Source organism: Leptodactylus fuscus, chromosome 6 (genome assembly GCF_031893055.1).
Source record: "Leptodactylus fuscus isolate aLepFus1 chromosome 6, aLepFus1.hap2, whole genome shotgun sequence".
NCBI lineage: Eukaryota > Metazoa > Chordata > Amphibia > Anura > Leptodactylidae > Leptodactylus > Leptodactylus fuscus.
In genome coordinates, this window is record NC_134270.1 from 181,955,621 (window position 1) to 181,978,676 (window position 23,056).

At 46.6% G+C, this 23,056-nt stretch overlaps 2 protein-coding genes across 2 annotated transcripts; both read left to right on the forward strand.

Moving 5' to 3' along the window:
* The first annotated feature begins 1,352 nt into the window (after positions 1-1,352).
* Positions 1,353-12,725, forward strand: LOC142210216 (phospholipase A2 inhibitor and Ly6/PLAUR domain-containing protein-like). The gene is made up of 5 exons (XM_075279240.1): positions 1,353-1,401; positions 1,931-2,050; positions 2,528-2,674; positions 5,955-6,101; positions 12,571-12,725. Exons 1-5 carry the CDS (start codon positions 1,353-1,355, stop codon positions 12,723-12,725), a joined length of 618 nt encoding a protein of 205 aa, XP_075135341.1.
* A 1,848-nt stretch (positions 12,726-14,573) lies between these two features.
* Positions 14,574-19,088, forward strand: LOC142210217 (phospholipase A2 inhibitor and Ly6/PLAUR domain-containing protein-like). Its single transcript, XM_075279242.1, has 5 exons — positions 14,574-14,625; positions 14,764-14,886; positions 15,077-15,220; positions 17,069-17,212; positions 18,961-19,088. The coding sequence occupies exons 1-5, from the start codon at positions 14,574-14,576 to the stop codon at positions 19,086-19,088; spliced, it is 591 nt and encodes a 196-aa protein (XP_075135343.1).
* Positions 19,089-23,056: the final 3,968 nt, after the last annotated feature.

Below are 23,056 nucleotides of genomic sequence, written 5' to 3' on the forward strand. Positions count from 1 at the left end.
GGAGAACGGCATGACACTGGGGCAGATGAAGGGGGAGAATGGAATGACACTGGGGTAGATGAAGGGGGGGAGAACGGCATGACACTGGGACAGATGAAGGGGGGGAGAACGGCATGACACTGGGACAGATGAAGGGGGGAGAACGGCATGACACTGGGGCAGATGGAGGGGGGGAGAACGGCATGACACTGGGGCAGATGAAGGGGGAGAATGGAATGACACTGGGACAGATGAAGGGGGGAGAACGGCATGACACTGGGACAGATGAAGGGGGAAGAATGGCATGACACTAGGGCAGATGAAGGGGGGAGAATGGCATGACACTGGGACAGATGAAGGGGGGAGAATGGCATGACACCGGGACAGATGAAGGGGGGATAATGGCATGACACTGGGACAGATGAAAGGGGAGAGAACGGCATGACATCTGGGGCAGATGAAGGGGGGGAGAACGGCATAACACTGGGGCAGATGAAGGGGGGATAATGGCATGACACTGGGACAGATGAAAGGGGAGAGAACGGCATGACATCTGGGGCAGATGAAGGGGGGGGAGAACGGCATAACACTGGGGCAGATGAAGGGGGTGAGAACGGCATGACACTGGGGCAGATGAAGGGGGGAAGAACGGCATGAAACTGGACAGAGACGGGGGACATGAAACTCGAGGGATATGAAACTGGGGACAGAGATGGAGAGGGGGGAGACATGAAACTAGGGGCAGATGAAGAGTTTATATGAAACTGGGGGAGAGATGGAGGGGGACATATAATTTACGGGTGACTGTAGGAGGATTATACTGTGTGGGGGCACATGAAAAATGAATGAGAATGGGCGGAGTCAACATAAAATTGGAAGGCGCCAAATTTGCACATTTTGTCCCTCTTTCTACTCTTCAAAATTTGGGAGGTATGCAAAACATGGTAATGGAAGCGGAAGTTATCTGCCCCAAAGGCACATGGGGCCCCCTAGCTGTTGTAGGTGGGCATGGCGGGGCTACTTGTGGTCCTCTTTAACTTGACAATCTCCTACATCCTGGTCATATTGGTTTTAATGGCCGATTGGCTAAAATCCCCATTTGTATGGCCCCCTTTACTCCCATCTATATTTGGAGACCCCCGTTCACCTATAACATACCCAATATACTCTACATGAAGCTTCATCCTCTCCATAGACTGGTGATGTCATCAGAGGAGAATGTGTGTCCTGCCCATCCTATACGACACCCTGATAATTGCTGGTTGTGTAATCTATGTGATTTACTGACCTACTTCCTAGCAGGAGTCTATAAGTAGATCGACAACCAGGAGAAACCACAGGAGGAAATTCAGGGTTGTCGGGCTGCAGCCGCCATGAAGACGCTTCTTATCGTCCTGGCCTGCTGTGGTGTGATCAGCAAAGGTAAGAACCTACAAGACACTGCAGGTCCTTCATACCAGGGGAGTGTTACAGGATAGATGATGGATACTTCTAGATAAATGCCGGATAGGGTTGAGCCGATCTTGAGATTCCGATTCCGATCCTTCCAGACGATCCTGATCGTGAGATTTGCTCGATCGCCGATCTGATCCCGATCGCTCAACCCTAATGGACAGTTGTAGGAAATTACTAATGCAAACAATGTTCCTGTTACCTCCAGCCGTCATCTCTTCTCGTAAATGCTTCTCTGCACTCTCCTCGTCATTGCAAGTTCCGGACAAGGAGTCGCCACATTGCAGAACTGCCCTTCCAGTATAACCATATGAGACTTAAAGGAATTTTCCACTTTTGCAAAAATTTGCTTTATTCGTCCTAAATGAAACATTCTCCATCTTTCCGTTACATTGTCTGTGTCAATTTTTCATTATTTCCGAGATCTCCGTTTGCTTTTCTCCTGAGCGTTTTGAGCAATGCTAATAATGGTTAACCCTTAGTGGATCGTGTCTTTCAGTGTCCTCTTTCACATGTCAGAAGTGCTCAGCTACGAATTCGTCTAACTGTACGGGCTCCAGTGACAGATGTGGCCCCATGGTGAATTTATGCTTCAGTGGCGTAATTGCAATACAATCCAGTAAGTGCGGATATTGTTATAGAGTCACGGTTTATAAGGATGTTGGTGGTGAAGTTGGAAAGGGGGTGTGGCTGTGACAACTTTTCCTTTGTTGGGACATATAGTAAAATCCCTGTAGAATTTTTTTTCAGTTCTTAATGGGTAGCCAGTGGGTGGCGCTGTGTCAGCATAGTGGGAACCACTGACTTATTGATGGCAGCGATATCTGCACTACACTTGCCATAAATGGGGATTCATTAGCTTGGATTGGCTAGAAGAAAGATCCACTGATAACTCTAACACATAGGTGACCATGTTACTGAGTCCCCCAAAGGACGCCATGCAGTACCACAGTTCTCCTATAGAGGCCAGTGTAGGGGTGCACATCCTCAGCGGTACCAGTTGATTGCTTGCGTTTTGTTTGGTGTGGGAATGATGTGTGATGTCACTACTGATATCTGACACTTACATCGCTCTTACTATGTGCTGTATCCTCAGATGAGATCAACATAACGATTCCTCAGAAGTCGTGTGGCTTTCCTGGGATTAGCACCACCTGCTATTCAATCACCATTAATGACACCCATATCTCAGCAAAATCAGAATTCTGCATGTCTGAGAACTGCAACGAGGACATTCCACAGAGTGAGTATGATGGACTGTCCGCCTATGTCCTCCAGCATGAGGGACTATCCGCCAATGTCCTCCAGCATGAGGGACTGTCCGCCAATGTCCTCCAGCCTAATGGACTGTCCGCCTATGTCCTCCAGCATGAGCGACTGTCCGCCAATGTCCTCCAGCCTGAGCGACTGTCCGCCAATGTCCTCCAGCATGAGCGACTGTCCGCCAATGTCCTCCAGCCTGAGGGACTGCCCGCCAATGTCCTCCAGCCTGATGGACTGTCCGCCAATGTCCTCCAGCCTGATGGACTGTCCGCCAATGTCCTCCAGCCTGATGGACTGTCCGCCAATGTCCTCCAGCCTGAGGGACTGTCCGCCAATGTCCTCCAGCCTGAGGGACTGTCCGCCAATGTCCTCCAGCCTGAGGGACTGTCCGCCAATGTCCTCCAGCCTGAGGGACTGTCCGCCAATGTCCTCCAGCCTGAGGGACTGTCCGCCAATGTCCTCCAGCCTGAGGGACTGTCCGCCAATGTCCTCCAGCCTGAGGGACTGTCCGCCAATGTCCTCCAGCCTGAGGGACTGTCCGCCAATGTCCTCCAGCCTGAGGGACTGTCCGCCAATGTCCTCCAGCCTGAGGGACTGTCCGCCAATGTCCTCCAGCCTGAGGGACTGTCCGCCAATGTCCTCCAGCCTGAGGGACTGCCCGCCAATGTCCTCCAGCCTGAGGGACTGCCCGCCAATGTCCTCCAGCCTGAGGGACTGCCCGCCAATGTCCTCCAGCCTGAGGGACTGCCCGCCAATGTCCTCCAGCCTGACGGACTGCCCGCCAATGTCCTCCAGCCTGACGGACTGCCCGCCAATGTCCTCCAGCCTGACGGACTATCCACCAATGTCCTCCAGCCTGACGGACTATCCACCAATGTCCTCCAGCCTCACATGACCCTCAGCAGCCAATCAGATTTCAGTTCTGTAGAAAGTGACCACAAAGTGGTATGAGTGGTCCAGTGTGGTCACCTCTGACTGCCCGCCCTGGTGTTAGAAGGCTACACATCAGATCCATGAACCCTTTACAATTACATGATGGACAAGGGCCCACATTTACTAAAAGCTGAGGTAGTCTAAGAATTTAAAGGATTTATCACGGGGGCAAAATTAGCCAAAGAACTCCTGTGACAAGTCCGCACTACCTATTGGGTGGATTCGTTTTTGGAAAAAAAAGTTTGCCAAAATTTGATGTAAAATATTTTATTTCAAGACTCGCTCAAACCAGATTAATTAAAAACAATGACTGTGAGGATCAATGAATGAAAGATATGGAACGGTCGTCTAAAGGCGATGTAATAATCTAGCTAATGAGAGGCGCCCTCTACTGAAATGTGCAAAGAGGTGAACACGGGTGGATGGATAGATAGATAGATAGATAGATAGATAGATAGATAGATAGATAGATAGATAGATAGATAGATAGATAGATACAGTCCTATGAAAAAGTTTGGGCACCCCTATTAATCTTAATCATTTTTTGTTCTAAATATTTTGGTGTTTGCAGCAGCCATTTCAGTTTGATATATCTAATAACTGATGGACACAGTAATATTTCAGGATTGAAATGAGGTTTATTGTACTAACAGAAAATGTGCAATATGCATTAAACCAAAATTTGACCGGTGCAAAAGTATGGGCACCCTTATCATTTTATTGATTTGAATTCCCCTAACTACTTTTTACTGACTTACTGAAGCACAAAATTGGTTTTGTAACCTCAGTGAGCTTTGAACTTCATAGCCAGATGTATCCAATCATAAGAAAAGGTATTTAAGGTGGCCAATTGCAAGTTGTTCTCCTATTTGAATCTCCTCTGAAGAGTGGCATCATGGGCTACTCAAAACAACTCTCAAATGATCTGAAAACAAAGATTGTTCAACATAGTTGTTCAGGGGAAGGATACAAAACGTTGTCTCAGAGATTTAACCTGTCAGTTTCCACTGTGAGGAACATAGTAAGGACATGGAGGACCACAGGGACAGTTCTTGTTAAGCCCAGAAGTGGCAGGCCAAGAAAAATATCAGAAAGGCAGAGAAGAAGAATGGTGAGAACAGTCAAGGACAATCCACAGACACCTCCAAAGAGCTGCAGCATCATCTTGCTGCAGATGGTGTCACTGTGCATCGGTCAACTATACAGCGCACTTTGCACAAGGAGAAGCTGTATGGGAGAGTGATGAGAAAGAAGCCGTTTCTGCACGTACGCCACAAATAGAGTTGCCTGAGGTATGAAAAAGCACATTTGGACAAGCCAGCTTCATTTTGGAAACAAAAATTGAGTTGTTTGGTTATAAAAAAAGGCGTTATGCATGGCGTCCAAAAAGAAACAGCATTCCAAGAAAAACACATGCTACCCACTGTAAAATTTGGTGGAGGTTCCATCATGCTTTGGGGCTGTGTGGCCAATGCCGGCACCGGGAATCTTGTTAAAGTTGAGGGTCGCATGGATTCCACTCAGTATCAGCAGATTCTTGAGAATAATGTTCAAGAATCAGTGACGAAGTTGAAGTTACGCCGGGGATGGATATTTCAGCAAGACAATGATCCAAAACACCGCTCCAAATCCTCAGGCATTCATGCAGAGGAACAATTACAATGTTCTGGAATGGCCATCCCAGTCCCCAGACCTGAATATCATTGAACATCTGTGGGATGATTTGAAGCGGGCTGTCCATGCTCAGCGACCATCTAACTTAACTGAACTTGAATTGTTTGTCCAAAATACCTTTATCCAGGATCCAGGAACTGATTAAAAGCTACAGGAAGCGACTAGAGGCTGTTATCTTTGCAAAAGGAGGATCTACTAAATATTAATGTCACTTTTCTGTTGAGGTGCCCATACTTTTGCACCGGTCAAATTTTGGTTTAATGCATATTGCACATTTTCTGTTAGTACAATAAACCTCATTTCAATCCTGAAATATTACTGTGTCCATCAGTTATTAGATATATCAAACTGAAATGGCTGCTGCAAACACCAAAATATTTAGAACTAAAAATGATTAAGATTAATAGGGGTGCCCAAACTTTTTCATAGGACTGTAGATAGATAGATAGATAGATAGATAGATAGATAGATAGATAGATAGATAGATGAATGATATATATGTGTCACTGCGGGGCCACCTAGTGGTTATGTTGTGAATTGATGAGATGTTTTATTGCACTGACCCTGGCACATGTATACCCTCTGTACTGACACCTCCATGTATATACTTGATATCCTCTATAACTTTCCACCAATCATATCTTATCTTCCAGTTCCTCCGAGGAATATGACAAAGAATGGGCTGAAATGTCCCTTCTGTGTGAACCCAGCACTGGGCGGCTGTACCCCGAAAAATCAGACACTCTGCACAGGTCTAGAGGATTGGTGCATCAACTTCTCCGGATACTTGAGCTTGGGAGGTAAAGACAATCTGTCTGACTGAGGCCAAGACTATAAGTATCACTGCAGGGGGATTGACACATCCACCAGTGGAATAATATATAAATATAAAACTTCACTTTTATTTCTAGACCATAAAATTGACACACCAAAGAAAAGTGAAAAAAATCGTGCACAATCCACCATATAAAATCAGACAAATGTCTCTAGGGGGAGAGGAAAGGCTACTGCATATATAAGCCCTGCCGTTATTTTCTCTCTACCTCCCTAGTAATACATACGATGTGCACCAAAACTCACAGGTTTAAAGTCAGAGCAAGACACACATGCGTGAGCTCAGTGGAATGATCCCCCACCCCTCCGAGGATACTGACCTAATGTCACACCAACGAAGAGGGGAGGTACCACTGGCTGTGTCTAAACTCAGGCTACCCGTGTGTGGGTGCTACACCATTAACTTTGCTGCGACCCTACGCGTTTCCTCTCTATAAAGGAGATTCATCAGGGGTCTATATCTTGGCTCTATAGATCAGAGCTCAAGCCAAAAACATTAAGGTCTGCGGTAGATGGTCTGAGAGACTACGGATTCTGAGACCACAAACAATAGAGGGCGTGACCTAAGCAGAGAAGCAAAATCTAATCCTAGACAAAATCCAAGGAGTCAGTCACGTACAAGACGTGGACGTGGTAGAGGGTATACCAAGGGGGGTTTTTTAGAGCAAAACCCTCCTATCTCCAAATACTTGTTGAGGGGAAGGAAAGAGAATTGAACATGTGCCAATCCACAACTAAGGATGGGGAAGAGGAGGGGTGTAATGATAGAAGTGATTGTGAGGCAGAAGGGCACACACAAATGATACATGACAAGCAAATTTGCAATCTCTCATCCCACACATTTACTAGGGCAGAACAAGAACTCCTTAAAAAGGGGTTATCCTTTGTGCCCACAGTCCGTTTTGATGGGTTTAATTGGACAAAGGATATTAACTTGTTCGCACGTAAGCTTAAGTGGAGGAAATTCCATGCTAGGAAGATACGTGAGAAGTGTGAAGATTTGGGGTTGGAGAGTGGGGATTATGAGGGGCTTCAAGTTCTAGAAGAGCTCCTGGCTGAGTCTGAAAGAGACACAAATGTGGGCCCATTTACTACACTCAAACCCCTGAATAAATCTTTACCCCCCCCAGGTGATTACACACATATAGATCTGTTTGTGGATTTGGTGACCTCTGAGTTTAGAAAATTGGAGAAAAAGAGAAACAATGGTTACTCCTCTAACCTGGAAAGTGATGAGTTGCAAGCCCTCCTTTGTCTTGAAAAAGAACATCAACTGGTTTTTAAGCCAGCAGACAAGGGGGGGAATATTGTGGCTATGGATAGGGAGAACTACATAGCCATGTGCTGGACCCTGCTTAAAGACAAAAAGTGTTATGAGATCATAAGCAGGGATGTGGTCAAGGGGCATACAGCTGAATTGAAGAACATCTTACAAGAGGCAGTAGAGAAGGGACTGGTAGATAAAAACGAGAAAGAGTTCATGTTACCACGCCATCCTGTAATGGCCTCCTTTTATGCTTTGCCCAAGATTCACAAAGGGCTCGTCCCTTTGAAGGGCAGACCGATTGTGTCACAAATCGGGAGTTTGACCCAGAATGTGAGTAGGTATCTTGACACATTGTTGAGACCATTTGTTTTGAGTCTGCCCTCATATACGAGGGACAGTATGGATGTCTTGAACAGAATGGAGGGCATAGTGATGGATAAGGATGTGGCATTCGCGAGTTTAGATGTGGAAGCATTATACTCTTCCATCCCTCACAATATAGGGTATATAGCCATCAAACATTACTTGCGAACAAGAAAAACTGGACTCTGGGAACATAATGAGTTGATCTTGAAACTGTTAGCATTCGTGCTTGAAAGGAATGTGTTTAGTTTTGAGGGGCAGGTCTTCCACCAGCTGAGGGGCACGGCGATGGGGAGCCCTGTGGCTCCCACTTACGCCAATTTGCTCCTCGGCTGGTGGGAGGAAACAATTGTCCACTCGGAAGATAATGGTATCTGGTCAGGTCATATTGACCTATGGATCAGGTATATAGACGATATTCTCCTATTATGGAGAGGCTCGAAATTACAGTTTCACTCATTTGTGGAGACCCTTAACAAGAACAATTTGGGTCTACGGTTTACGGCAGAATTCCAGGAGGAAACTATCACTTTCCTGGATTTGAGGCTAAGGAAACAGAGAGATGGTAGAGTGTCCACAGATATCTTTAGGAAAGCTACATCCACCAATGGCTTTTTGAACTGGTCAAGTTGTCATCCACAAACCCTTAAACGGGGGATACCTGTTGGCCAGTTCATTAGGGCCAAAAGGAACTGTTCATCACATGGGAATTTTTTAGAGGAATCTAAGAACCTTTCGACCATGTTTTTGGAGAAGGGTTATCCAAAAGGAGTAGTGAACAAAGCTTTTGACAGGGCCAGTTCCATGAATAGAAACCATCTACTGGTTCCAAGACAGAGATCTGAGGGAAAGGGTCCCACAAGGATTGTGGGGACCTATGACGCTCGGCATCGGGAGGTGAGGGATGTTCTGAATAAATTCTGGGATATCCTTAAGGCAGATGCTGATTTAAAGGAGGAGATAGGCTCAGGACCGAGCATCACCTTTAGGAAAGGTAGGAATTTAAAGGATCGATTGGTTCATAGCTGTTTACCGGCTGTGACAGCAAACACCACATGGCTGGCACACGGGAGACCACTGGGCACATTTAAATGTGGGAAATGCTCAGCATGCCCATTTGTGGATAAAAGCTTAAGCTTTCAAAGTGTATCGACGGGTACGGTATACCAATGCAGAAATTTTGCTAATTGCGAGACAGCAGGGGTGATCTACCTCATCAGATGTCCATGCCCACTGAATTACGTGGGTAAAACTATCAGACCGCTGAGGAGGAGAATCAGGGAACATGTCTGCGACATTGAAAATGGTCGAGACACCCCTGTTGCTAGACATTTCACAAATTTTCATTCAGGAAACGCCTCAGGATTACGTGTACAAGTAATGGAGGTGGTGAAACCTCATCCAAGAGGGGGAGATTGGGATACTTTCGTGTTGAGGAAAGAAACCCAATGGATATACAGAATGGAGAGTATGTCCCCCAAAGGACTAAATGAACAGATAGATTATACATGTTTTTTGGAATAAACATACCGAACAAAGTATGATAAGGATAGGGTACCCAACATGTATTGTATATACACATAGTACAGCGTTAAGCTATTTCTCCCCTTTTTTCTTTTTAGGTCAATGGTTACAAAAATCTGGACCATATAGGTGGTGGCATGTTCTAGAATGACCTCCTCCCCCCCCTGGGTAACAATCTAACAGCAATATTTGTCCTCTTGTCCACTCGTCTGTAGTACACAATGTGTTACCTGTGGATTATACAGTGACATCTCACAGTTAATAGATTCAGTCTGCAATATCCCTGTTGAAAGGGATTTATTTCCTATAAACCTAATTCCAGTGTCTAACGGCGACACCCTTTGTGGGACACAATAGTGCACATCCAAAAGGGTGAATGTGAATGTGAAGTTATACCCTGTAAAAGATAGAGCGGCATATAATTCACAATGGGAGTTGTAACAGTGTTAATATACAGTAATATAAGTCCCCGATACCATATAATTATGTTTTTCAAAACAGTGGGATACAGAGTATCCAGTGGGAAAGTACATGATATGATGGTATATGAGCAGAAGTTGGAGACACTGTAACTAATATTGCAGTGACAGCCCGTATAATGAGTCCATGCGCATGCGTGATGGCGTATAATGGGATCTAATAGACACGGTCCTACTCGCATGCGCAGTTGTTGATGGACTGGCTGTCAAATGCCACTCCGAGGAGAAAAATGTTTAAAGTTCTTGCGCATGCGCGAACTTGGGGCTGAGGTGTGTCTATGCTAGCTACGTATGCGTAGACGGTGATGGACTGGCTGTCAGACGCCGCTCCGAGTAGAAAAATGGTTAAAGTTCTCGCGCATGCGCGAACTTGGTGCGGAGGTGTGTCTATGCTAACCAATGAGAGTGGGAGTATGACGCACAGCTCCGAGGGATGGTTTTCGCACGGGGTGCCAATTGGATGCCGCCGACCAATGAGAATGATTGGTTTGTATGACGGTGGAAGGGTGTGGAAATATGCTTTAAATATCGCGAGTATAGCAGGGCAATTCACCGCTGATTAAATGTGCGGCGGTCCTGCTAGCGGTCAGACCATCTACCGCAGACCTTAATGTTTTTGGCTTGAGCTCTGATCTATAGAGCCAAGATATAGACCCCTGATGAATCTCCTTTATAGAGAGGAAACGCGTAGGGTCGCAGCAAAGTTAATGGTGTAGCACCCACACACGGGTAGCCTGAGTTTAGACACAGCCAGTGGTACCTCCCCTCTTCGTTGGTGTGACATTAGGTCAGTATCCTCGGAGGGGTGGGGGATCATTCCACTGAGCTCACGCATGTGTGTCTTGCTCTGACTTTAAACCTGTGAGTTTTGGTGCACATCGTATGTATTACTAGGGAGGTAGAGAGAAAATAACGGCAGGGCTTATATATGCAGTAGCCTTTCCTCTCCCCCTAGAGACATTTGTCTGATTTTATATGGTGGATTGTGCACGATTTTTTTCACTTTTCTTTGGTGTGTCAATTTTATGGTCTAGAAATAAAAGTGAAGTTTTATATTTATATATTATTCCACTGGTGGATGTGTCAATCCCCCTGCAGTGAAACTTATCAAAAGGAGTAATAATATCAAACATCAGAGAAAACAAGACTATAAGTAGATTTACGTTCAATATGAGAATTGTGTAACTCCTCCCCACTGTCTAACTACAAAATTATAACCCTATACTGAATAGTCACAGCTCCTGAGCTCCCTCTAGTGGTGACTGTATATAATAAGTGTACGGTCAGCTCCTGAGCTCCCTCTAGTGGTGACTGTATATAATCAGTCTGTGGTCAGATCCTGAGCTCCCCTAGTGGTGACTGTATATAATCAGTCTGCGGTCAGCTCCTGAGCTCCCTCTAGTGGTGACTGTATATAATTCAGTGTACGGTCAAATCCTGAGCTCCCCCTAGTGGTGACTGTATATAATCAGTCTGTGGTTGGCTCCTGAGCTCTCTCTAGTGGTGACTGTATATAATCAGTCTGCAGTCAGTTCCTGAGCTCCCTCTAGTGGTGACTGTATATAATCAGTCTGCGGTCAGCTCCTGAGCTACCTCTAGTGGTGACTGTATATAATCAGTGTACGGTCAGATCCTGAGCTCCCTCTAGTGGTGACTGTAGATAATCAGTCTGTGCTTGGCTCCTGAGTTCCCTCTAGTGGTGACTGTATATAATCAGTGTACGGTCTGCTCCTGAGCTCCCTAGTAGTGACTGTATATAATCAGTGTACGGTCTGCTCCTGAGCTCCCTAGTGGTGACTGTATATAATCAGTCTGCAGTCAGCTCCTGAGCTCCCTCTAGTGGTGACTGTATATAATCAGTCTGTGGTCAGCTCCTGAGCTCCCTCTAGTGGTGACTGTATATAATCAGTCTGTGGTTGGCTCCTGAGCTCTCTCTAGTGGTGACTGTATATAATCAGTGTACGGTCTGCTCCTGAGCTCCCTAGTAGTGACTGTATATAATCAGTCTGCAGTCAGCTCCTGAGCTCCCTCTAGTGGTGACTGTATATAATCAGTCTGTGGTCAGCTCCTGAGCTCCCTCTAGTGGTGACTGTATATAATCAGTGTACGGTCAGATCCTGAGCTCCCTCTAGTGGTGAATGTATATAATCAGTCTGTGGTTGGCTCCTGAGCTCCCTCTAGTGGTGACTGTATATACAGTAATCATTGTGCGGTCAGCTCTTGAGCTCCCTCTAGTGGTGACTGTATATAATCAGTCTGTGGTCAGCTCCTGAGCTCCCTCTAGTGCTGACTGTATATAATCAGTCTGCAGTCAGTTCCTGAGCTCTCTCTAGTGGTGACTATATATACAGTAATCATTGTGCGGTCAGCTCTTGAGCTCCCTCTAGTGGTGACTGTATATCATCAGTCTGTGGTCAGATCCTGAGCTCCCCTAGTGGTGACTGTAGAAGGACAGTATCTTATTTTATTATACCCCCTACACAGGAGATTTTGAGGTCTGTATCAGATATTTTCAGCCATATTTGTTGTGTTTGACCTGTCAAAGGGTCCAGTTTGGTGACAATGTTGGCAGATCTTGGCAAGTCACATGGTACTCCATAATATCTGATGACAAGTTCTATATACAGTATATGTGTAATGGAGGGCATCGTGAGGCCCTTATTTGGGTTATATAGGAAGAGCGCCCTCTTATCTATAGGCTGTGTCAGGTATTGCAGCTCAGCCCTTTTACTTAGTAGGTCATTGTTGGATGTCTTGACTATAGTAAATAATCAGATTTCTATTTTAATGATGTTTTTTTAGGGCCAGATGCCCCGATCTCCTATCAAGGCTGCGCCACTCAGAGCGCCTGCCCGGGTACTGCGAAGGCTGAAAAGAGTGGCACAGGGATCAGCTGCACTAAAGCCGTCCGCCACTGCCCTGAGGAGGACGACGGCCAACTGCCCGTCATCAACTAAACATCGCCACTACCCCAACATCGATAGACCTGAATTCACAAATGTGGGGGGGAGGGGATTGTTGTGCTTAATAAAGAGAATTCTATCATTATTAACCTGCAGGCTCATGGACACAGAGGGATACTGCAGCCGCATCCCCCTCCTCCCTGCCTAGTACTTACCATGTAGTATTTCTGCAGAGTGCAGAGGGCTGTTGGCGCACGGGGTGACAAATTAAAGGACTTGCACTTCTTAATAAGTTTGTTGATTCTTTGGATGTCTGTGTCCCAGAAATTGAAATAAAAGCCTTGCATGAGCCGCTAAAATAACAGGGGATCGGCAGCGTTCATGCCCCTCCCCGATACACAATATATACAGTATATATATATATATATATATATATATATATATATATATATATATACGTAACCCCTGTGTGCAGTTCAAGGCAACGAGGGGTTAACAGTTTGCAAACATTATGCCTGCAGCATGAAAGCAATTATGTTTGTTTATGAAATCCTTGGAGGATGGGAGGGGCTGCTTGGCAGGGGAGACCATGTGCTCAGGCAGTCTGCAGGAGAGAGGGATCACAGGTGGATGCAAGTGTAAGATCTCCTGAGCTCCCAGAGGCTGAAAGCAAAAGGAAAGAGGGTTTAATACCTTCAGAGAAAAAGTTACCGACTCCACAGGACGATTTGCTGAATAGACAGGGTATCCATACCCCCCACAACGGACAGAGGCGCCTCCCTGCTACACCAGAACATTCTTCCAGACTTAACCCTTTGGCAGCCTGTTGGACAGGACAGCGTTAATTCCTCTTTAACTGTAAGTGTACCTACCACCAGCATTCTTATTTAGACTGCATCCTATGATCCAGGAGTGAATGGTTCTTGGCTAGTATAACTGTTTAATGCTGGAGCCCTGCAGAAGGAGTAAAAGAGACTTGATGCATCCGGGCACCTGCTGTGCTGCCATGTCCTATTGTAAGGGATAGCGCTGGCTGCTGCTGCTGATGGATGATTGTAGCCAGTACCAAATCTCCTGCACTAAGGAATATTCCCCTGCTAGGAATTAAAGGAGCATTGTTCATTTCTGACATCTCATGTGCACCAACGAAAGAAGATTCTTTCCAGAACCGCGGCAACAGGCCTTGTACTAAGACTGAGCTTTGTGATTGTTATACATTGTCCTAGGGCTTTGCCATATAGACCTGCCATTTTCTAGATAGGTTTATGGCTTACAGTACCACCTCTTACTGATGCTGTGAATGTTATTGCATATTGGACTTCACCATTACTCTTAAGTTCCATATAAAAGTTTATACCACAATCCTCTCTGGCGTGTTGGTGTGGGGGGGGGGGGGGGGCTTTCCCTTGTCAAGGCCCAGGCAGAGATCTGAAGAAAGGTACTGTCACCCCGGAAGCAGCAGAATATCACCGACAAGGGTGGAGGCACTGCGCTAAGCAAGGTAGAACGGCAACTCATACTTATCCGAACGCCCCGCTACCCGGGGGTGTGGCCAAAGGGGGCGTTACATACACACATGGATAGATGTATGGAATCCACACTATGATCTGGCTCTCTGTATCTGAAGGACATTTATCACGTTCCCCTTTTATTGTATAGAGTGATATCTGCAGTGATCCCGTCTATATCCCCTATATACAGACTGGACTAGTCCGCACTGTATCTGATCAGTAATTATTGGCTGTCTGCTCTGACCTTGTTCTGTCCCGATGCCACCCCAGAATAACATTATAGGAGGTTATTATATTGGGTGTCCTCCCTGCTAGGAATATAAATGCAGATCTCTCCTCCTATTCGGAGACATCGCAGGAATCCGGAGCGTCCGTCCAGCTCTGCTACATCATGAAGACCTGTCTGGGCGTTTGGGTGATATTCTCCATCTCCTTCCCTACAGGTGAGCCTTCTGTATATGAATGGACTACGTGTAATACTTCACTCTGCCTCTAGAGGCCACTGCATGTATAACAGCCCCTCTGCAGAGTAAGTCTACTATCTATATGGAAGAATGACTAAACCATCTCTGTTACCGCAGGGGCCGGTCTAGTGTGCGAGAAGTGTAAGAACAACAATGGAGCCGTCTGCACAAAGTCGACCACCGAGACGTGCGGCCCCTCAGTCACCAGCTGTTACACCATCCTACTAGTGGAGAATCTGGGTAATGCAGTTTGATGTCTCCTATAGGGGAATACATTATTATATATTGTTCGATATAGATGTGACCAGTAGAGGGCGCACTAACTGCACAGCGGCTGCCCTGAGAGCCTACGCGCAGCAGGTTATCCATTGTTATCACACTAATATACAGTATATATCACATTCTAGAACAATTTTTGCTTTTGTATCAGGTTTTTTAAGCCATTCGCAGACCTGGAAATCCTGTGCAAACCATCCGGTCTTTTGTGACGCCACCTACATCAGCATCGGGGTAGAAGTTTACAGCACAATAAGATGCTGCCGGGGAGATCTGTGTAATAAGGGATCGATCAAATGTAAGTCATTGATATGTATAGAAAAGCTGGGTCATATGTACTGTATATACTGCGCTCACACTACACAAAGCTACCCAAAGAGTTGTCTTATTGGGCTACGTACACACAGTAACACCCCTGATATCTTACCTATAACTCTCATACAATGGTTATTTGAGATGCAGGTCCATGTCCTCTTCCAGGCTCCTATATAACTGAGACCTCACTGGAGCCCATGAGAGGGCTGATGGTTGTACCCCAGGCCTGCGCTACTATACTCGGGGTCTACAAGGGATAATAGAGGTTCATGACCAGCAAACCCACAAAACTGACAGATGAGCAATATTTATACAAGGTCAGGGGTCTCTAATAAAGTGGCCATTCTGTGTATTTATCATATACCAGCAGGAGCACCCGGCTCACACAGGTATATGTCAGTTTTTGTTTGTGTGGTGGCCCCAAAAGAATTGCCCAGTTTTGCACTGGTGTATTTTGTGTGTGTGTCCATAAACGTCATGTGACTATGTGTATCTCGTTTTGGATATCCGTTAAAAACCTGCGATCGGTTGTTATGGAGCCCTGGAGTAAAGCTGTGTGTATGTGACCTTGTGTAACAGTGTCATCCACAGCGCCCTGCCCCTTTAAAGCTGACCTACAGCAGTGAAGAAAAATGGCTGGGTTGTTATGGAAACCTGGAGTAAAACTTGGATGTGTAATGGTGTATGCTGAACTGTGTATCTAATCCCCTGATGTGTGATACTGTATACTGAGCTGTGTATCTAATCCCCTGATGTGTGATACTGTGTGCTGAGCTGTGTATCTAATCCCCTGATGTGTGATACTGTGTGCTGAGCTGTGTATCTAATCCCCTGATGTGTGATACTATGTGCTGAGCTGTGTATCTAATCCCCTGATGTGTGATACTGTGTGCTGAGCTGTGTATCTAATCCTCTGATTTCAAATGCTGTGTTCTTAGCTGTGTATCTAATATTCTATGTGTGCTGAGCTGTGTATCTAATCATCTGATGTGTGATACTGTGTGGAGAGCTGTGTGTCTAATCTCCTGATGTGTGATACTGTGTGTTATACTGTGTATCTAATCCTCCGTTGCGTGTTTCTCAGTTTGGATACACCCTGAGTAAAGCTGTGTGCATGTGGAGCGACCGTGTGTATGACAGTTGGAATATGAATGAAAGATTTGCAGGTTTGTATTGCTAATGCCGGTCATTGTTTTGGGTATAATGTATCTCAGGAACAGTATGTACGAGAGAGTTGAGGCCCAGTCTAAAACCTTCCCAGACACCTAGTGTATTGGTGTGCCAAATTTGGGGAAGATCGGTCCAGTCGTTTGGTCGTTTGGAATAGACAGACAGAAACTCATTTATATACTGTACAAATATAAGGTTGGGTTCACACTACCGTCTCTGTCTACCCCAGGGTTTCCTTCATAAACCCCGGGAAAACTGGACAGGGGACGGCCTCTCCACCACAAGTCCTGCATGCACAACTTTGTGTCCATTAAAAAAAAAAAAAACTGTTTCTAGGCGGAGAGGCCATATACAGATACCGGAGGTCACCTTTAAAAACCCATCATATGAATGGATATTAAAGCTGACCACCAGCAAGCCGCCCCCTGTCCAGTTTCCTCTGGGTTTACAATCGAAAACCTGTGGCAGACAGAGGCGGGAGTGTGAACGCCGCTAAAGAGACCAGGTATGGGGTCTCTAATAAAGCGGCCATTCAGTATGTCCATTAACTACACCCCCTGGGTGTCTGACACATTGACCTCAGGCCTCAACAGTCTCTGGAGAATTTTTGTCGCTCTTTTTGTACCTTTTATTCTAACAATTTTATTTCCATTCATTTCAGTGGCCCCAATAAACAGGACAGAGAATGGGGTGCGATGTCCGGCCTGCTATGGAAAAGGAAAAGCCTACGCGCCCATTACAACCATGAAGTGCCAGGGGCCCCAGACCAAATGCTTCTCCTCCTCTGGAGCCATCTATAACGGCGGTGAGAAGCTTCTGACAATATAGTCATCCCCATCTGTAACTTCTAGAGATTGGTGAACCGTTTTGGCACGAGATGGAGTCAACCCGAATGTCCAAAACCAATTAACTAAATTGTATTGCGGTAAATTATTATAGTCCGGGGTCTCTTCAGAGGTGGAGGCCCAAAAAGGGGTCAAAAATAAAAGACCTTCCCTCACCTCTTTTGAGCCTTTCAGCATCTGGTGCAACGGGGTCACCTCTGAGGTCTCTGATTGGGCCACATTAGTCACATGGCCATGCTGAGTGTCGTGATGTCACTAATCTAAGTATTAGGTAAACAAAGGGTTAAAATTAATTGATTAAGAAATGTGATTAAGTGTTCCGGCTGATCTTGTGCGGAAGAATGGGAAGTTCCATCACTATAGTCTCCTCTGCGGACCTTCTGCTTCCATTATACCTATAGGGTAGGCCATGCCCACTATAAACCACGTCCATCACAAACCACACCCACCATAGCCCCCACCCTTCATAAACCACACCCATTCTAAGCCATGTCTTCTATAAACTACACCCAACACAAACCACACCCACCATAGCCCCCACCCATCATAAACCACACCCATCATAAACCACACCCATCATAAACCACACCTACTATAAACCACACCCATCACAAACCATACCCACCATAACCCCACCCATCATAAACCACACCCATTATAAACCACACCTACTATAAACCACACCCATCACAAACCATACCCACCATAACCCCCACCCATCATAAACCACACCTACTATAAACCACACCCATTATTAACCACACTCATTCTAAGCCATGTCTACCATAAACTACACCCAACACAAATCACATCCACCATAGCCCCCACCCATCATAAACCACACCTACTATAAACCACACTCATTCTAAGCCGTCTACTATAAACCACACCCATCACAAACCATATCCACCATAGCCCCCACCCATCATAAACCACACCCACTATAAAATACACCCCTTCTAAGCCATGTCTACTATAAACTACACCCAACACAAACCACACCCACCATAGCCCCCACCCATCATAAACCACACCCACTATAAACCACACTCATTCTAAGCCATGTCTACTATAAACTACACCCAACACAAATCGTGCTCACCATAACCCCCACCCATCATAAACCGCACCCACTATAATCACGCCCATCATAAACCACACCCACTATAATCCAACCCATCATAAACCACACCCATCATAAACCACACCCACTATAATCCACACCCATCACAAACCACACCCAATATAATCTACACCATCATATACCACACCTACTACAAACCACGCCCATTATATGCAATGTGTACTATAAACCACACCCATCATGAACCACACCCATCATAAACCACACCCACTATAATCCACACCCATCACAAACCACACCCAATATAATCTACACCATCATAAACCACACCTACTACAAACCACGCCCATTATATGCAATGTCTACTATAAACCACACCCATCATAAACCACGCCCACTATAGCCCACACCTGTCATGAACCACGCTCACTATAAGCTACACCTGTTATAAAGCACGCCCAGATTTTTCCGCAGTGTGGAGCCCGTTGTATGTTTCTGTTCTTTCTGGTCCATGCTGTTCATGAACATGTTCTGACCATTGAGCCCCACATATTTTGGCACTTATAGGCAGAGCATTGTCGAACTATTAATAACTCCGCCCCATTTGTGTCTTCTCATCACCAGCTCACTTTGAGGATTGGGCTCTCCGAGGATGCTGCACTGAGAACATGTGCCACCATGACTCTCCGACCTACCCAGAGTCCCTCATAGGAGACGGCTACAGAGTGTCCTGCTCCGATCCCATAAAATAGGGGAAATGTCCATTTTAGATTTCAGGTCTCCGCTTCTAGTGGCCGCGCGTCTCTCGCTGATACTGATTTATGTGCTATAGGGACATGGAGGAGCCATACAAGGGGATCATTGTATATGCACATACCTCCCAACAGTCCCAATTTCCGCAGGACACTCACGATTTCGGTGTCCTTTCCCGTGGTCCCGGTCGGCGGGAGGTATGTCCCGATTTCAACTCGTCGGCATCCTATGGACGCCAATGAACTGACATCGTAGGCGTTTAAAGCAGGAGGTGTCACAGCTCAGCTCCTGCCTTACCGCTGCGCTCCGGCATTTGTAGCCGCGATGTGATGACGTCACATCGCACCTACAACTATGTGTATGAGGGAGAGAGTGGAGAAAGGAGCGGCGGGGGAGCGTTGGAAGGTGTTTGTTTGTGTTAAACATAACGAACATAATGTTCTGCCTGGGGGCAGATGAAGGGGGGGGGGGGAGAACGGCACGACACTGGGGCAGATGAAGGGGGGAGAACGGCATGACACTGGGGCAGATGAAGGGGGGAGAACGGCATGACACTGGGGCAGATGAAGGGAGGAGAACGGCATGACACTGGGGCAGATGAAGGGGGGAGAACGGCATGACACTGGGGCACATGAAGGGGGGAGAGAACGGCATGACACTCGGGCAGATAAAGGTGGGAGTACGGCACGACAATGGGGCAGATGAAGGGGGGAGAACGGCATGACACAGGGGCACATGAAGGGGGGAGAGAACGGCATGACACTGGGGCACATGAAGGGGGGAGAGAACGGCATGACACTGGGGCAGATGAAGGGGGGAGAACGGCATGACACTGGGGCAGATAAAGGGGGGAGAACGGCATGACACTGGGGCAGATGAAGGGGGGAGAACGGCATGACACTGGGGCACATGAAGGGGGGAGAGAACGGCATGACACTGGGGCAGATGAAGGGGGGAGAACGGCATGACACTGGGGCAGATGAAGGGGGGAGAGAACGGCATGACACTGGGGCACATGAAGGGGGGAGAGAACGGCATGACACTGGGGCAGATGAAGGGGGGAGAACGGCATGACACTGGGGCAGAGACGGCTGGGACATGAAACTGTGGGCAGATGAAGGGGGGAAGAACGGCATGAAACTGGGCAGTGGTGATAGGAGCGACAAGTAATTGTGATAGTAGTGACGTGTAGTGGGGATAGTAGTTGGGTGTTGTCCTTTCCTAGCACAAGGAATCTCAGCCTAGTTTTTATATTTTGGCTTGACCTCTGGCTGTATAAACCTCTGCTTGCGCTTCTATATCTATATACCTGTATTGTATGTTGTATCAGTGTATTTGGATATTTAGCAACAAATAAACGATTAATCTTGGCAGGAATATCCCGTCTGGTGTAAATTATTAGGTAGAAATATAATATAGTGCAAGAGACGTGAGAGGAGAATTATTAACTACTAGAGATGAGCGAACAGTAAAATATTCGATGTTCGTTATTGGTTCTGAATAGCATCTCAATATTGGACTATTCGAACGAACATGGAACCCCATTATAGTCTATGGGAGAAAATGCTTCGTTTCAGGGGATCCCACCATTCGCCTCAGGAGAGTCACCAAGTCCACTATGACACCCCAGGAAATGATGCCAACACCTCTGCAATGTAACTGGGACAGCAGGGGGAGCATGTCTGGGGGCATCTAACATGCCCAAGTCACTGTATTATGTCGGGATCCCTGTCAGCTTGTGTTATGCGGGAGCTGACTTTTTACCATAGGAATGCATTGACCAGCGTTGATTGGCCGAATGTCATACAGAGGACAGCATTCGGCCAATCAACGCTGGTTCTGCCGGAGGCTCGTCTGTGAGGAGGCGGAGTCAAAGATCGGTCCACAGCAGTCTCCATTCTGGTCCGATCTCAGATGCAGCAGAGCTGAGTGTGTGCTGAACCCTGCTACATATGAGATGTAGCAGAACTGGCTGTGACTGGAGTATAAGACCTGATGTAACAGCAGAATAGTGACTGCAGCTCTAGATGTGACTGGAGTATAAGTGATGATGGACAAAACCTTCTGTGTGTCTAGTCAGTATATAGTAATATAATAATAATAGTAGCAGTAATATATACTAATACTATAATAATCCCCAGTGTCCGGTCTATACCGCCTTATAGTGCACTGTGGTCTCCATGCTGGAGTGTCAGGACCTGGTGACATATGGAGCTCATTTGGAGTCATCTGTTTTGGGCAGATCACATTTTCCTCTGGGCTTAAAGGGATTTTATCATCAAACACATTTATCCCCTACCCCCCCACACCATCAGGAGAACAAGGACCTGATGTCCCCCATATACTCCATTGCACATGATCTGTCAGCACCATATTTACTTCTATGATGTTTCCGCCACCTCTAGAGTCACATAGACTAGTCTGGAGCGGCCATCGTGGCTCACACTTACATACTCAGACCCCCAATCTCCTGATCCCTCAGGTCACAGTGGTTTACACCCAGTAATCTGACAAATGTCCCCTAAATTGTGGGTAAGGCCTCTAATGAGGCGAGGTGAGGCAGCCATCTCAGAGCAGCAGTTTGGGAGGGGGCGGCAGCCACGGGACTTTGATTTTTTTACCTAAACAGTAGAGATGAGCGAACACTAAAATGTTCGAGGTTCGAAATTCGATTCGAACAGCCGCTCAATGTTCGTGTGTTCGAACGGGTTTCGAACCCCATTATAGTCTATGGGGAACAGATACTCGTTAAGGGGGAAACCCAAATCCGTGTCTGGAGGGTCACCAAGTCCACTATGACACCCCAGGAAATGATGCCAACACCTCTGGAATGACACTGGGACAGCAGGGGGCGCATGTCTGGGGGCATCTAACACACCAAAGACCCTCTATTACCCCAACATCACAGCCTAACAACTACACACTTTACACACTCAATACCACCTCTCTGACAGTAGGAAAACACCTGGAAACCTTCTTTACTCCCCAAATGGATGGACACAAACCCCAATTTAAGCTCAACAAACAGTAACAACCACCCCTTTAAATCACGTTCCCCATGACAACCACAAATGGAATAGGCAATGGGAATTCCAAAAGCCCTCACCCTTAACTGTCATTTTGAGTGTGTGTGTGTGTGTGTGTGTGTGTGTGTGTGTGTGTGTGTGTGTGTGTGTGTGTGATGTGGTAAGACCTTCCAAAATTCACTTTTCTAGCCCTTAACATGAGCCCTTCCAAACAAAGTTACATGACCTTAAGCTGAGCTACCAGCAGAGATTGAGGCCCTTGGCATGAGTAGAGCCTTGCACCAGCAGTGTTTTTGGCACTTAGGGTGAGTTGAGCCTTGTACCAGCGTGTGTCCCTTAACATCAGGCGGGCCCTAAGTTCTGCGCTTTGCACAAAAGTTCCACATTAACTAGGCTGAATGGTACAAAGATTAGTAGGCCCGAGAACCAGGAACAGGTCTTGCAATGGCTGTCGGATAACGCTTAAAGCACATTGTCCACCAGCCAGTCAGCCTCTACCTCCTCTTACCCAACAGTCTTGTCCTCCTTCCACCCAAAATTCCCAATCTTCTCAGAACAATAACCCCAACTGTCCCTGCTCCCCAGAGCTGTTCTCCCTTCCTTTGACTGTACCGCAACCTGCCCCTCCATTTCGCGATTCCACGGACCTAACAGACGAGTATCTGTGTCCAGATGCTCAAACACTAGAGTCTCCTCCATTCCATCTCCGGTCGATTTGGTGGCGGATGACCAGCAACCCACCCTCATCGACGACGATGAGACGCAGTTGCTGTCAGGGCAGCCAGTTGACATGCGCATTGTGCAGGAGGAGGAGGCGAGACAGGAGTTGGAAGAGGAGGTGGTGGACGACGAGGACACCGACCCCACCTGGACAAGGCAGATGTCAAGCTGGGAAAGTAGTGTGGATGTTGAGGCAGGTGCAGCACCAAAAAGGGTAGCTA